Genomic DNA, 14,470 nt, shown 5'->3' with positions numbered 1-14,470 from the left:
TTATTATATTACGATGGAATAATTAGAATCAGATCGTCTAATGAAGTACCGAGCGTAATTTGAATGGCATCGTGTGGTATTTGAGAACGTTGAGCAGGAACGGAGATCCGGTCAGAGATAACAACAAACTCGCCATGAAATTATTAAGCGCCGGCGTATTATCACCGGCGTATTATCACGGCATAAAAGTATCTTGTAACAATAGGCAGAAGTTATCTATTGGATGAGAACAGGAGCGTAACAGCAAGTCATAGAACCTTGAAAAAAGTAGGTAAGTAGTGGTAGTAATCTTTGAGGCATAGATGGAAAATATTATAAAACTAATTTTATATAAATATTTGGCACTTAACAAACAGGATAAATCAGAGAATAACAAGACAATGAAAACTGGAAGCATGATTGACTTTCAGTCAACTTATTGTAGTTATACGCATTGTCCAGCTCATGTTACATCAGTGTGCGATGGCGATTGAAATCGATGCGACTGAGCGCAAAGCAAGCGTGGGTGTTCCAGGGTAAACTTGCGATCTCGCGTCGTGGGATTGGCCCTAGTCGGCGTAACCGGGTGGTCGATTGGTCGACTGGCCTCCACCACCACCGGGCCGGCGTACATCGCCGCAGGTGAGATCCGCGCGGCTCAAGGCGCGTAGCGCAGGTGTGTTCGCAGTGTGGTTGTGCACCCGCTGTCACGCGCCAGCCAGGGACACGGAATCTCCCTTCTTGCGGGCGTGAGAAGAAAAAAGAGGTGGCGAGAAGCAGAGCGAACGACGTGGGCTAGATCGTGAGCGACAGAGCGAGAGAAAGAGAGAAAGCAGGATTCCGCGAAAGGGCGAACTATAAGTGGTGGGAGCGACCCCGCCGTTAACATTCACACCCACGCATACACGCACACGCGAATACAGCCGAAGCGAAGTTCTCTCGGGGCGAGGAACCTTGCGCGAACCACCCCCGAGGAGTTACCTCGGTCTGGCGCACAAGTGCCAGCGGACAAGCAAGCGAGCGAGCAGGTGATTGTCGCTGGGTGACGATACATCACCGGGTTCGTGCTCGCGCGGAAGAACAAGACTCGCGGCGAAAAGGGAATTCCGGCGAGAGGAAGAGAGCTCGTGCGTGCTCGACTCCGTCACGGCAAATAAGAATAACAGTCTATCTCTGTACGTTCGTATCCGCGAAGAGAGGATGGTCCGGAGATTCTGCAACGGTGCGGTTGCACTTGGCATCGCCCTGACGGCCTGCGCCGCCTTTCCGCGCGCCGTCATGGCGATCGACCTCAGCCGCTTTTACGGCCACTCGAAACGCTCGGGTAAGTGATATATATTGCACATTATCGATGAAATTGACACCGCGAGAGTTAGGAAAGACTGCCGCGCGCGAAAGCACGCGAATGCGCTTTCAAGAAAGCACGATTCTGAGGCGCCGACGGGGCGCGAAATTGAACACGATTACGCACGATTAATCACGCGCTGAGTATCATATCGGCTGTTTTGTAAAAAACATGCTAAATTTTTTCTAAAACAAGAATCTTTTAATATAAAAAAAAATATATATGCAAAAAGACGTTACAATTTTAATGATATCTCCATTTCAAATAGTTTGGAGTTGTAGAATATCGAGTGGAAGCAATACATTATTTTCTGGCAGTTTATAACGTTTATAAAATTTTTATTTTACATAATTAAATATACAGCAATTAAAATTATCCGAAGTAGAAGTTTCATCAAGATTCACAAATAAATGTCGAAATAATTATTATATTTTATGCTTTTACGTCTTTTTAACAGTTACATATGTTAGCATTCGACAAAGCCATAAACTATTGTAGTTTTTTAAGCAGCATAGTTTTAATTGTTAATGATATATATTTAAATAAATTTTTATATTTCTGTTGCAATATTAAAGTCGGATAAACAGGATTAAGCACGCAAATGTTAGATAACTTGCGTATTATCTCTTCTGTCCGCTCAAACGCAGTGTTAACTACTGCGATAGCAGTAGTTCGAACTGAAAAGTTTGAGATTAACTTAAAAATTAATTAACAGTTTGATTGCAAAATTCTATCTAGGGAAACAAAAAAGTTGCTGTAGATATTAATTAAGTTAAAGTTGATTTCGCGCGAACTTGTTAATAAGTTTATTTTATCTTCTCGTTTCTGTCGGGATATATATATAAAATGTTTCACTTTTCTCCCTCTCTCTATTTATTCATTATTATTATTATGTAGTAATTCATGAATTATTTAAACTTTTCTTTAATAAGCTATCGAGAGGTAATTATTTCACAACTTTCACTTTTCAGTTGTTCCATTATTTATCTTTGTCATTAACAATAAGCCGCTCAAAATTCTGTTAAAGCTTGTTCCCTTGTAATTAACTGACAATGAAACGAATGATCCTGTCAGAAGTTGATTAAAAAAGAATTAAATTGCGAAAGAGTTAAAGGGGTTTATGCTTTAGCACATGGGATAACGTACGGCGTATAGACACACATAAACTTTAATTTTTATTAAATTAACATTTTACACATTAATGTTTTCTCATGATCATTCCCAGGCAACGTGCTCGTAACGGCATGGGCAGAGGAAACGTTTCCAGGAAACAGCAATGCTCTTCGCATTACCATCCTCCTGCAAACTTCTATTAAAGTTAACGGGCGCGTATATATATAGAGCGCGATTATATGGCAGAGCCGTTTCGCTGGAACTCGCGATCATATGGGAGTGTGCCCTCTCCGGCGGATAGTTACATGTCGCTCGGTCAATAACGCGCATACCTGGCGTATCCAAGCCGTATATAGCTGTTTGTACGCAGATGACATTTATATAGAAAAACGCGTTTTTATCCGACCCGCGTTTATTCAGGGTCGGAACTGAAGCAGGTCAAACGGTTGCTTCATCGGACCCATTTTTAATCGAACCCCTGCTAATCACCTTTCGTCTACTTTCCAGTCTTTTAATTCACGGAAATTGCCATTCTGTTTGGCGATCAAATGCAAAATAGAAGGTAAAAAGAAACAGATACTTTTTAGAATTGAAAATAAAAAAACAATATGTCTTTTCCTTGTTGTCCAGTCAACGTTTATTTTAATTAAGAACTTATTTTAATGAAAAATTCTAAGTGTATTTTAATTAAAATGAATCAATAAGCAAAATGTATAGAATTAAAGAATAATAGAAATTCTCTTTACATACATTTGTCGATAAAGAAACATTGTTATATAAAATTTTAAAAGTTTCTTTTTTCACTTTTGCGTTTTATCGTCAAGGAAATAATAAGTACCGCAAATTTTCTGAGAGAAGTGTAAGCAAAAGCGTGCTTTCATCAAGAAAGTTGTTCATAATTCGTATTACTCGAACATAAAAGCTCAACAAAGTTTCAGCAGCTAGCAGAAAACTCCGGAACACGCGTCTGGAGAATTCAGAATTAAGAGCGGTGGTCGTCGATCGAAATGTTCTCATATAAAATTTATCATATCTGCCGCCGTGAATATCGCTCGGTTGTATGAAATAACAAGCAATCTTTTTTTAAATACTCTCTCGACGATCGTTTCATTCGGAATGCATTGAGGTCGGAAGTCGGTCCCGCGGCGACTATTCACCAGGGGAATCGAAGCTTTTCATTTGATCGGTAAAATATTCGCTTGCAATAATAACGTTTACGTCGGATTACGACCACGCGAAACTCCACCGTGCGTGGGCGTCTTATCTAAACATGTAACGAAAAAAAAAAATTGCGACGCTTACGTAACAATTTTAATAACTACGTTCTTGCGACGCGATCTCCGATATGATAAATATTATCCCCAATATGACGAAAGACTTTTCCGTTGATTGGCAAAATATTTGTCTATAATATTGTTGAAACATGCGTGGGTGCCTCGTTTAAACACGAGAGAAAAAGGTGCACTTGTCACGTTAGCAATTTAATAACGCTGATGGCCTGCGATACGTTTGTCGGCGCGGCGGCTATCGAATTCTTAACACGTCCCTAAATTGCACGTCACCGGAAAGGCTCTGTGAATACGACGCCACGTATGTTTGCAGTGTAAATTACATTTACGCGCAAAATAAACGTGGGCGATCGTGTACAACGAATGTGGCACAATATTACACAATCGATCGTCGAGCAGCCGCTGCACTATAACGTGATGTTTTTCATTTAGCGCGGAAACGGAGATTGCAATCAAGATTAATTTCCGGTCGTTAATAAAAAAACTTTCTTTTGAAGTGGAAATATATGAAATAATTGAACGGATACTCATAAACTGTCACGTTGGGTTTATTAATTTTCTTTGTTCAGGTATTATAAATTGTTTGTACGGAATTGAATGTGTAGAAGGAAAAGGCTTTTTTCGAACAACTTTCACAAAATTTAACATAAATAGTTTTCTTATTTTGTAAATAGAAAAATATAAAAGATTTAAGCATAAAGAACATTAAAGAAAACAAATTTTAGTGACGAGTTTTTCAAGAAAAAAATAAATTTGTACAATTATTCTTACAAATAACAATTGAACATTTACAATTATTTTAATAGTTCTTATAGATCAGAATCGCGTCTTGTTAACTGATTTTTAAGAATCATTAACTCTGCACGCCGGTTGTCGCGTGAGCAATGCGATCGCGTGTTCCTCAATTATCTCGAAAGCTTCGCGTAGCAAGGTGCTTTGTCGTATTATCCGTATGCGTCGCGTTTATTAATTCTGTTTCGGATCCCTCGCTTAATGCGCTTTAATGCGTTATCGTCGTAATTTGATCATCCCGACGAACATATCTCGCTCTTTCTGAACTTTCACTTCCCTGAAGTAATTAACCCGTGTATACACATACGTGTTTCCTTTTAATTATTCGCACTTCGCGAAACACATGCACGCCTAATTTTACATCTAATGTGTGTATTTGTATATTTTAGATGCTTGCCACCCGTACGAACCGTTTAAGTGCCCGGGCGATGGTATTTGCATCTCGATACAATATCTATGCGATGGCGCACCCGATTGTCAGGACGGATACGATGAAGATTCAAGATTGTGCACCGCAGGTGAGCGCAGCTATTAATTTAATTAGCGATGTTATAATTTTAATATAAATATAAAATTAATTTAATGTTTAATATTAATATAAAATTCAATTAGCGATTTAAAAATTTGTATATAATTTATGAATTAAATTTGCTTGTGAAAAATACAACATAAAAAGTATAAAAATATAGCGTGAAAAATTTATCGTAAGATACAAAAGATATAAAAATATGATTTGTAATACATTTTATATTTTTGATGTAATATATATTAATATGTTTACAATTCGTTATAGATTTAACTTAAACACATATTATTTTGTAAACATATCGTTCGATGTGGATGCACTCGATGATGTTCGGTACAGCTGCACTAAACGTTACTATAAGGAGGAGGAGATGGTTGTTAGTGCACCCGTTTGGTGCATCTATACTGTGTGTTATTGTTATTTTTTCATTTATTTTTCGATTAATCATTCCCATGAATACTGATGAACCTTAATTTCTCTGGTTATTTTTTTAAATTAGAAAAAGAAAATTAATTTAACTTAGCTTTAAGTAATATTTATTTAGAAACAAAGCTGTTGTATTGATTTTGCATTTATTTCACTTTACAACAGTTACGGAATCTGCTTTCTTGCTGTTGCAGCCAAACGACCGCCCGTAGAAGAAACCGCGAGTTTTTTGCAATCTCTGCTGGCCAGCCACGGTCCCAATTATTTGGAGAAGCTATTTGGAACTAAAGCGCGCGATACGCTGAAACCTCTTGGTGGCGTGGAGAAAGTAGCCATCGCGCTATCCGGTAAGTTCCTTGAAGTAGAATAAAACGCGATTTTTATACAAATAGCAATACTAAATAAGATATCGAGCCGTCTGACCTATTTTACAATATCACAGTAAAGCAAGAAATCTTTCCCTCGTATTCTCTCTCGCTGAAAATCTATTTAAAAATCAAGATCATCACGTTGCGTAAAACAATCACGAATATCTTGGTATTTAATTTTACATAAAAATTGGCAGTTCAAGAAATCATTATATTTCTGTCAAGGATTATATATATACTTGAAAAATTTTGACAACATATATAGAGGAAGACGTATAGAACTTTATATATAGAGAGAATCCTTATTCTTCTACTTTATCCTCGAAAGATCCAATTTCGCAATTTCCTGGCCCTTGACGATCTGTTTCGGCCGTCAGAGTCGCAGACAATCGAGGACTTTGGAGCGGCGTTGCACTTGATGCGCTCGGATCTCGAGCATCTACGCTCGGTTTTCATGGCAGTGGAGAATGGTGACCTGGGCATGCTGAAGTCTATCGGTATCAAGGACTCTGAGCTGGGCGACGTCAAGTTCTTCCTCGAGAAGCTCGTTAAAACGGGCTTTCTCGATTGAATGGCCACCGTCGAATCATTGCTGCCGCCGCCGCCGTCATCGTCGCCGCCGCCGTCGTCGTCGAGGACGAGCTGCCGCCGCTGCATCGCCGCCGGTGTCGCATTATCGTCGTCACACCAGCCGACCCTTTATTTGATGAAGCCTAATTCGTCCTTTCCGATGGCACCACCGTCTTTCTTTCATCGCAAGTCCTCGTGCGCAGAATGTATCCTGTCATTTTTTCTTCCTATTCTATTCTTCTCGGGTCACTTACTCTGGCTTCAAAAACGCGACAAGTGCAACTGCAAGCACCGAGATAATCGTCGATACGAGCATAGAAATACGAGAGCGAATCGAATCCTGTGCACAATCGTGATAAGGCAGATTTCCACTTTGCATAATTCGTAGCTGTCGCATTTTGAATAATGAATTCTGTTACGCGCATATTTCGTAGCTGTCGCGCTCGGATAATTAATTGTTACACGCATCGAGCGTAGATCTGCTTAAAAAAAAAAGAGCGATAATTGAAATGCAACTGATAGCTAATGTACCTTATATTCTTTCGGAGAGTTTATTATTGCGATTTTGCACGAATCTGCGTGAAAATACAAGCACGAAGAATATAATCGAACTAATTGAAAAAAAAAAAAAAAAACACGTAAGCTTTGTACAGTTTGCAATCTAATATTGACTATTGAAACTCAGACATCTAAATATTGACTATTGAAACTTGAAACTCGGACATTTAAAAGTTACAACGTAACATTTAATCTGGTTCACTCTCTAAACAATTACTAATTCTAAATGTGATCAAATTGTGAAATATTTCGACAGGACTTCCTCTCTTTCGCTTCTCTCCAAAATTTGATCAATCTCGATATGAACAAACAATGAGCATTTACCCGACCTATTTCTAAAATATTGAGTTTTCTCATGTATTTTACATCATAGGGTTACCCTCATGCGTACGTGTGCTTTGCGTGTCCCGGTTTGCTTCGAGCCCTTGTCCATACACGAGCACCGTATCATCCTGAATAAATAATGAGACGTCGACGACAATCGTTCGCGATCGGCAATGTCGTACATAGTGTCTGACAGTTGTGCATTAAACTTGCTTAAAATAGACTTCAAGGAAATGTAATTCTTACTTGAAGATATTATTGGAATGTGTATCACCATTTATCAATTTAAAAATCAGAAAATTGAAAAATCTAAAAATTTAAAATCTTTTCTCACGTAAAATTATAATCAACAAATATTTGCACAACTGTTCAAAACTTTTAAATTTGCAGTTAGCACTTCTGAAAGACTTTCAGCGAGATTACCGTGAGAGTTAAGTTTCAAGAGAGAAACTCTGAGAGGGAGCTCTTGGAAAATAATCATGTTCAAGCATGGTGAAATGAAAATTGCATTACTTCGCAAAGGTCGCGCGAGACCGAAGCCGACCCTCTTAATATAACGCAATTTTTATTAAATGTAATGCTTTAACAACTTGACATAAATACCTTTCCTTGTGCAAACTGTTGGGGACCGGTCTTTAACGGAACTATGCTTTCACGGAGAGCTGGTTCGGAGGAGGGTGGGCGAGAGGGGTCGTGCAAAGATGTTCTATATATTCTTACTTTTGCATATAGTATCAAAGAATGCAATAATTATTCTCGCGTCACTCTTCCACTTTCCCTTGAAATATTCTGTTGATATTTTTTCCGAATATTGCTGTGACGTTTCTGTTGTAATTGCAGAGTAGCGTATTTTATATATTGCCGTGATAATAGAGACGATAGCTTTTATTAACGATTACTGCTGGAACAGTATTGATTTAGATCGACGTCTTCTCACTCCGCGTGTACATATTAATTTATTTTCACCGCAACCGCTCCTAATCGCGATAAGTTTTGCGATGTAACACTGCAACGTATTGAATATTAAAAAAAAAAAAGAAAAAAAAAAGAAAATAGCACAGACAAATCCCATGCTGAGAAATGAGATGAGAGACGACGCAGCTGTGTTTAACGTGCGGTGAAGATATCGTTCGCCTGAGTCTGAGAATCGGGTACTTTTGATTTTTCTCGGTGCAATTGAATATCACGCTATCGTAATACAGTGCAGCGATGTTGCTTGTGTGCGTTTTAAAATCGAGAACTGGGTACAAAAAGAAAAAATGGAGCATCGCGTCGCGTTCTTTCAGGGTATAACGCGCGTTAATTACTAGAGAAAGAAAGCAAGATATATATATATATATATATAATGCTAGCGTATTGATATTTTCATTACGGCAACACGATACATATCAGTACACATACATATCAGTAAATTATAAAAATTATATAAATATATATATAGAATGGAGTAAAGCGGTGCCGGGTTCTCTCGAGGTAGCGCTCCCTGTCATGCTTTTCTTTTACTTTAAAGAGAAAATTTACGCGTTACGAGTTAGAGATTCTTATATATATATACATATATAAATAAATAAAATTGTGCTATCTGCGACAATCGAGAAACAGCGGACGGGTGAGTCTAGCGACACCTTTTTTTTTACCTCGAGAGAATTCTCGTTGATGAGTAACGACATATCTATCTACTAAGCATATCTTCTAGTCGAAAACGATTGAGACATATCTTTTAATTAATATAATGTATAAGCGAATCTAGGTATATACATATATTATATAGACATATATATATACATAGCGAATACATATCAACAGAGAAATCACTTTTATCAGATGGTAGATAATATTTTGGTATATAAAGAAGAAAAAAAAGGTGTAACATTCCCTCCAGATGTCAATTACGGTCCAAAGTAGGGCCTGGACCGAGGGCAAAATCCGAGGGAACTTGTGTGTGTTAACGAACAACCGAACGGGGCATCACGAGGGTCAGAGCGCGTCGCGACATCTTTCTCTCTCCGCCTCTCCGTTACGTGCCTTGACCCTTTGGCCCCAATTTTGAGTAAGTCATAAGGTCAAATCTATCTCCCCCGAGAGCGGCAGATCAGAGTTCCACCAATACCTGATTATATATACTTATATATACTACGTTTCGGACACGCGTCATACATTGTCTTGAAATGTCAAGAGATTGTATCTTTTCTCATTCTGTCCTATATTTTATTATCTATATGTTTTATTATTAATCTTTTTTTATATACTAATTGCGCACGTGGAATATTTATTTTCTTTCTTGTAAAAATGAGATGAAAATAGTTTGAGAAATGTATTAATTTCTCAATTTGTTACTGATTGAAAAAGTCGACAGAAATTTATTTCACACTTGTTTTGTTCAACAAAATTATTTCTCTCTCTCTCTCTCTCTCTCTCTCTCTCTCTTTTTCTCTTATTTAGATTTTTATATTAATTTTTATATTAATTTTGAATTTTATTCTCATTTATGAAAACAGATTTGTGTTAAGAATATTCTATTCTTGACAGTTTAATTAAGTTGTGACATAAATATGTTCAAGTCATATCATCATATCAAAAGAGAATATATTTCCTCTTTTCCAAAAAAACTGATTTAGATTTAACTGATGTTGAAAAAAATTAACCGTTATTTAATTAACATTTTTTAACTAGTTTTAATTATTTTATTATTAGAATTAATTTTCTTAATAATTTAATATTTGATCTTATCATTTAAAAATAAACTACTAAAGTAAATTTTAAGAATAATGATTTTAAAATACATTTTCTCATGAAATCACTCCCCAAGATCTGCATTTGTAGATTGTTTTAATCAGTAATTTTAATTTCAACATTTTAGGAAAATTGTTGATCCGTCCACAGCGTTTCGGTAATAAACAATTCAGTCGTTTAGCGTCCTACCGTGCCCTTTGGCATTATTTACCCTCTGATAAAGGGTAAATTTAAATGGCTGGTTAAAAGCGATGTGTCATATGCCAAAGGGAGATTATAAAATTTTACATTTCCTGTCTAGTGAGCATTAATTAATTTTGAAACCACATAACGCAGAACGATTGTAATAAGTAAATCTACAATGCACGATGAGCAGTAAATATTTCTACTTTTATTATTTAGCAGTTGTGTTATGTTTCTTCATATTTGATCTAAATAGCAAGACTTAAAAAAATTGAAAAAAACATTAATTAGAACACTAATATGATACAGAGCATTCTGCAATAAAAAATGCGAGATATGTTGTAGCAACTTTTATGAAAATATCTTACCTGGATCGGCTATAATATGCGCAATCGCATGGATAATTTATTAATACATGAAAGATATATAATACTTTTTGTAGGTATATGCGTTTACCCACATGTATGCACATAACATATATATTATAATACGTTGTTTCATCCGTAGTTGTTTTATTACTTTCATTGCTTATTTATATTGACTGTTATATTATTATTACAATACATATATGCATTGCTCTCTTAGATGTTAAGTTAATCAATAAATCGAAGTGATTATATAAGAGACATATGTAATCTTCAACCTTGTCATTTCAAGCCAATAGAATGCACGCGGCATATGCATATACAAGATATATATGTATAAAAAAAGCAAAAAAACGTATTGACCATCTCTTAATTATCGAGATTTAACAATGTGATAATGTATTAAAGTGTCACGCACCGTCGTATTGTCTATGTTACTTTTCGACTTCTAATTGTTCTACTGCCAAAGCGTTTCTTATTATACGGCAAACTGCGACATACTATATGTACACTGTAAGTAACCCTCTGCTTCTTAAAGTTTTGTACTTCTATTCATTGGATACAGCATTCTTGGGGATAATTTTGTCGCGCGATAATATAATCATTGAATAAAGCGGATGTTTCTTCAGTTTTAATTGCTAGACTTGAAATTTGCACATCACACGTTACATGTATGATTTCACCGTGCGTGCGAAGGTAATATACATTGCATTATTATCTGATGAACATGAGTAGTCACGTATCTGCAGTCACGAATCCCGCCTGTGTAATCACAATTTGAAAAGATTAGTTTCTGCTGTATCACGTCTCTTTTGCATTCGTTTGTACCATTTTGTTAACGATGTAATATGATATTCTGATCTGTATAGCATTTGCTTTTCTCTTTCTCTATCTCTCTCTTTCTCATTCGGCACGACCACTATGTCTGTTAAGGAACAGGAATTGAACGAATCTCACTACTTCAGATTGTATGCTAGAAAGGATCAATTGGAATGTCGTGGTATTATTTCAAACAGCTTGTTTTTGGATCGTTTAAACAATAAAATATTACAAAAGACTTCTGAAAAAAATTATCTATTTATTTAAATATCCATATTGCTGCATTAAATGTCACAGAAAGTATCGCTTGAACACATAACTATTCATAGGTAGATATATTTGGTTCAATTTCCATCTAATTCCGTCTAATCTGCTCGGTAATCAAACAAATTTTTCATCGGTTGGTTTCACCAGTTCGTACTTTTCCGTGACTCCACCGATGGTCGTCAATTCTTTCACCAAACTTCGTATATCGATTTTGCGAGAAACTATTAATTTACGTTCATTATCGGAGCCATAGCTGCGTGATTTAAGACCCATTGTTCGCGCAATTCTAAAACAGATTAAGATAGTCTCATCAAATATAAACAAAATTTTTTTGCAAACGTGCGGCTCCAAAAATACATACTGATGGATCATCGCTCTTTCTTCATTGGTAAAGTCCAAAAATACAATGTCATTTTGCATATCAGTCTTGAGAAAATCTTTAAATAGCTTTTGACATTTAGCCTTTATTTCACGCGTTGTGTAAGAATTACCTTTCAATCCCAGACCTTTCCGGCTGATTTGTGACTGGACCCTGCAAAATAAAAAAAATAAAATTTTTTTATGAAATTAAAATTTTTAAAGAAATTATCAAGAAATGTTATTAGTTACTAACATCGCAGACATAGGTTCTAAAATACCCTGCTCCGATTTTCCAAGTCCACCGCCAGTCCAGCCCATCATTTTCATCAATTTGTTTCCAATGCTATCAGATTTCCAATCATCACCAGAGGTACTTTTTTGCGGTTTCATGTCCTTCGTTACGGTCACATTTGATTTTGCATCAAACTTTTGTTTAACCTAAATTATAAAATATATGAAGTTCATAAAAAAATATTTATATATCTCTATTTCGTTATCTGTAGCTATTATTTGTTATAAATAAACATCGAAATATCTTTTTCCTATATTCCTATTCATATTCCTATTCGAGTAAAATCGCAATTTTTTTTCTTTTTACTTTAACAGTATAGCAATGCCTTCTTAATTCGTTTAATGCGATGATGGCTGCTTCAATTTTGGCAGTTTTTTTATTGGAATCGGCGTAAGATGCCAATTTTGAATTCATATAAATGGTGCATTTCCTAAAATAAAATATAATGAAAAATTATCTTCTAATAATCTTTGCAACTATACAAGTTGACAAACATTGTGTTTTACATGTCAAAAATTTGGTAAGTTTTCTTTAATATTATAAGAATAAGCTTACCAAATTTCTTGCTTCTGAATATATTTCCATTCTATATTAGCACCAGCTATATTAGCTGAATTGTGCAATATAACTTGTGGATTGTCACCTGGTCTTTCCCACAAAATAATATCTCCATAAGGATTATTTTTAACTGTTACATTTTCCTCTGTTTTTAATCTTTTAGAAGGTATTTTCTCAGTATCAGATTGATCGTAAGATTGATACTTGTGACTAGTTGTATTGGACATAGATGTTTTCATGGCATCAGAAAGTAATTTTTTAGCATCAGGTTCTTTAGAAAATGGTTCGATGTGATCAGTAGCCTTTGACGTTTGTGGAATAGATGTGTTTGATGCGTGCTCTTCTGTGACATTAGATGTTCGAGCAATACATCCTACACAAAAATAACATTTCAAAATTATTACACAAATTATAAATTGTATTTAATATATATATTCTTATAATGAGTACGTATATTTGAAAAGTTAAAACTTTCAAATATAATACAAAATGCACTGTAGAATTGAATATAAAGAAAACAAACAAAATGTGTAAGCTATAACTCACAATTTTTTTTTATACCTTTGACCTTAGAACTAGCTGCTTCTGACGCTTGCACAAATGTTCTTTTTAACTTTTTCTTTTGTTTTTCTCTATATTCAGCTGCAACATCTTCTGATAGTTCTTTTACCAAATCCATTGTTTCTTGCGGATATCTACAAGAATTTATACAAACTTATAATCATGAAATACAAAATTTATATGTACTTGTATATATTTTTCTAAAAAAATTTTTATTTTACAAAAATGATAGTATAGCTTATATAGACATCATCAATATCATACCTGCATCCTAACAATTCAATATTAACGAATACTTGAGCTAAACACACAAGTACATCCTCTGAGAATTTGTCTTTATGAGCTAATAGAAATTTGCGCCTTAGCTCCCAATGTTCGTCAGATTCGTATTCTACTTTATACTGTTCCACATCCTCGTTTGTACTCATTTTCACTTTTATCACTTTTATCACTTTTATCACTTTTATGTCGTCTTCGACAAATATTTCAGTTTTAGTAAATCTGTTCGTAAATATTCCAATCTCTGTCTTGTAAATATTGGGCGCTTTCCATTTAGCGACACAAGTCGACACAAGATCAAGTGAAAAAGAAAGATAGAATAATGCTTGTGTCGATTTGTGTTGCATGGAAAGCACCCATAATACACTTTGCAATATCTTTTTATCCTTTTTTTAATTCAAAATTTTTTAAAGTTTAGGCTGTCGAATTTGCTAATGCCCGATTCTACTAACGTAGATTAACTTTAATCTCGGTTCAACTTACTTTTCACCTTTTTCTAATTCTTAGAACTAGAGTTTTTAGCTACATGGGACTGGTAGAGAAATTTTTTACGGAACGGACGTGAACGGAACACTCAGACTGCTTTCACATGAGTCGTAACTTGCGTAAGCGTAATTTATGTCAGTCAATCAAATCATTCAGCTATCATATGCAAAATTTTGCGTATAGTATCTGAACGATTTGATTGGCTAACACAAGATACGCTTACGCAAGTTACGCTTCATGTAACGGCACCCTAAGACCGTCTCAACCAATGAGCATG

General features: G+C 35.6%; 2 protein-coding genes across 2 annotated transcripts; one reads left to right on the top strand and one right to left on the bottom strand.

Moving 5' to 3' along the window:
- The first annotated feature begins 528 nt into the window (after nucleotides 1-528).
- LOC105675146 (IDLSRF-like peptide) lies at nucleotides 529-11,641 on the top strand. Its single transcript, XM_012372053.2, has 4 exons — nucleotides 529-1,303; nucleotides 4,908-5,036; nucleotides 5,665-5,817; nucleotides 6,216-11,641. The coding sequence occupies exons 1-4, from the start codon at nucleotides 1,180-1,182 to the stop codon at nucleotides 6,407-6,409; spliced, it is 600 nt and encodes a 199-aa protein (XP_012227476.1). The 5' UTR covers nucleotides 529-1,179; the 3' UTR covers nucleotides 6,410-11,641.
- LOC105675148 (NF-kappa-B-repressing factor) lies at nucleotides 11,630-14,301 on the bottom strand. Its single transcript, XM_012372059.2, has 8 exons — nucleotides 14,191-14,301; nucleotides 13,693-13,955; nucleotides 13,429-13,562; nucleotides 12,865-13,240; nucleotides 12,616-12,739; nucleotides 12,271-12,455; nucleotides 12,019-12,189; nucleotides 11,630-11,943 (listed from the first exon to the last, which is right to left on the bottom strand). The coding sequence occupies exons 2-8, from the start codon at nucleotides 13,854-13,856 to the stop codon at nucleotides 11,772-11,774; spliced, it is 1,326 nt and encodes a 441-aa protein (XP_012227482.1). The 5' UTR covers nucleotides 13,857-13,955; nucleotides 14,191-14,301; the 3' UTR covers nucleotides 11,630-11,771.
- Between the last annotated feature and the right edge of the window lie 169 nt (nucleotides 14,302-14,470).

This window comes from Linepithema humile, chromosome 5 (genome assembly GCF_040581485.1).
Source record: "Linepithema humile isolate Giens D197 chromosome 5, Lhum_UNIL_v1.0, whole genome shotgun sequence".
Taxonomy (NCBI): Eukaryota; Metazoa; Arthropoda; class Insecta; order Hymenoptera; family Formicidae; genus Linepithema; species Linepithema humile.
Note: the sequence above shows the minus strand (reverse complement) of the source record. Positions and strands in the feature narration are given on the sequence as shown.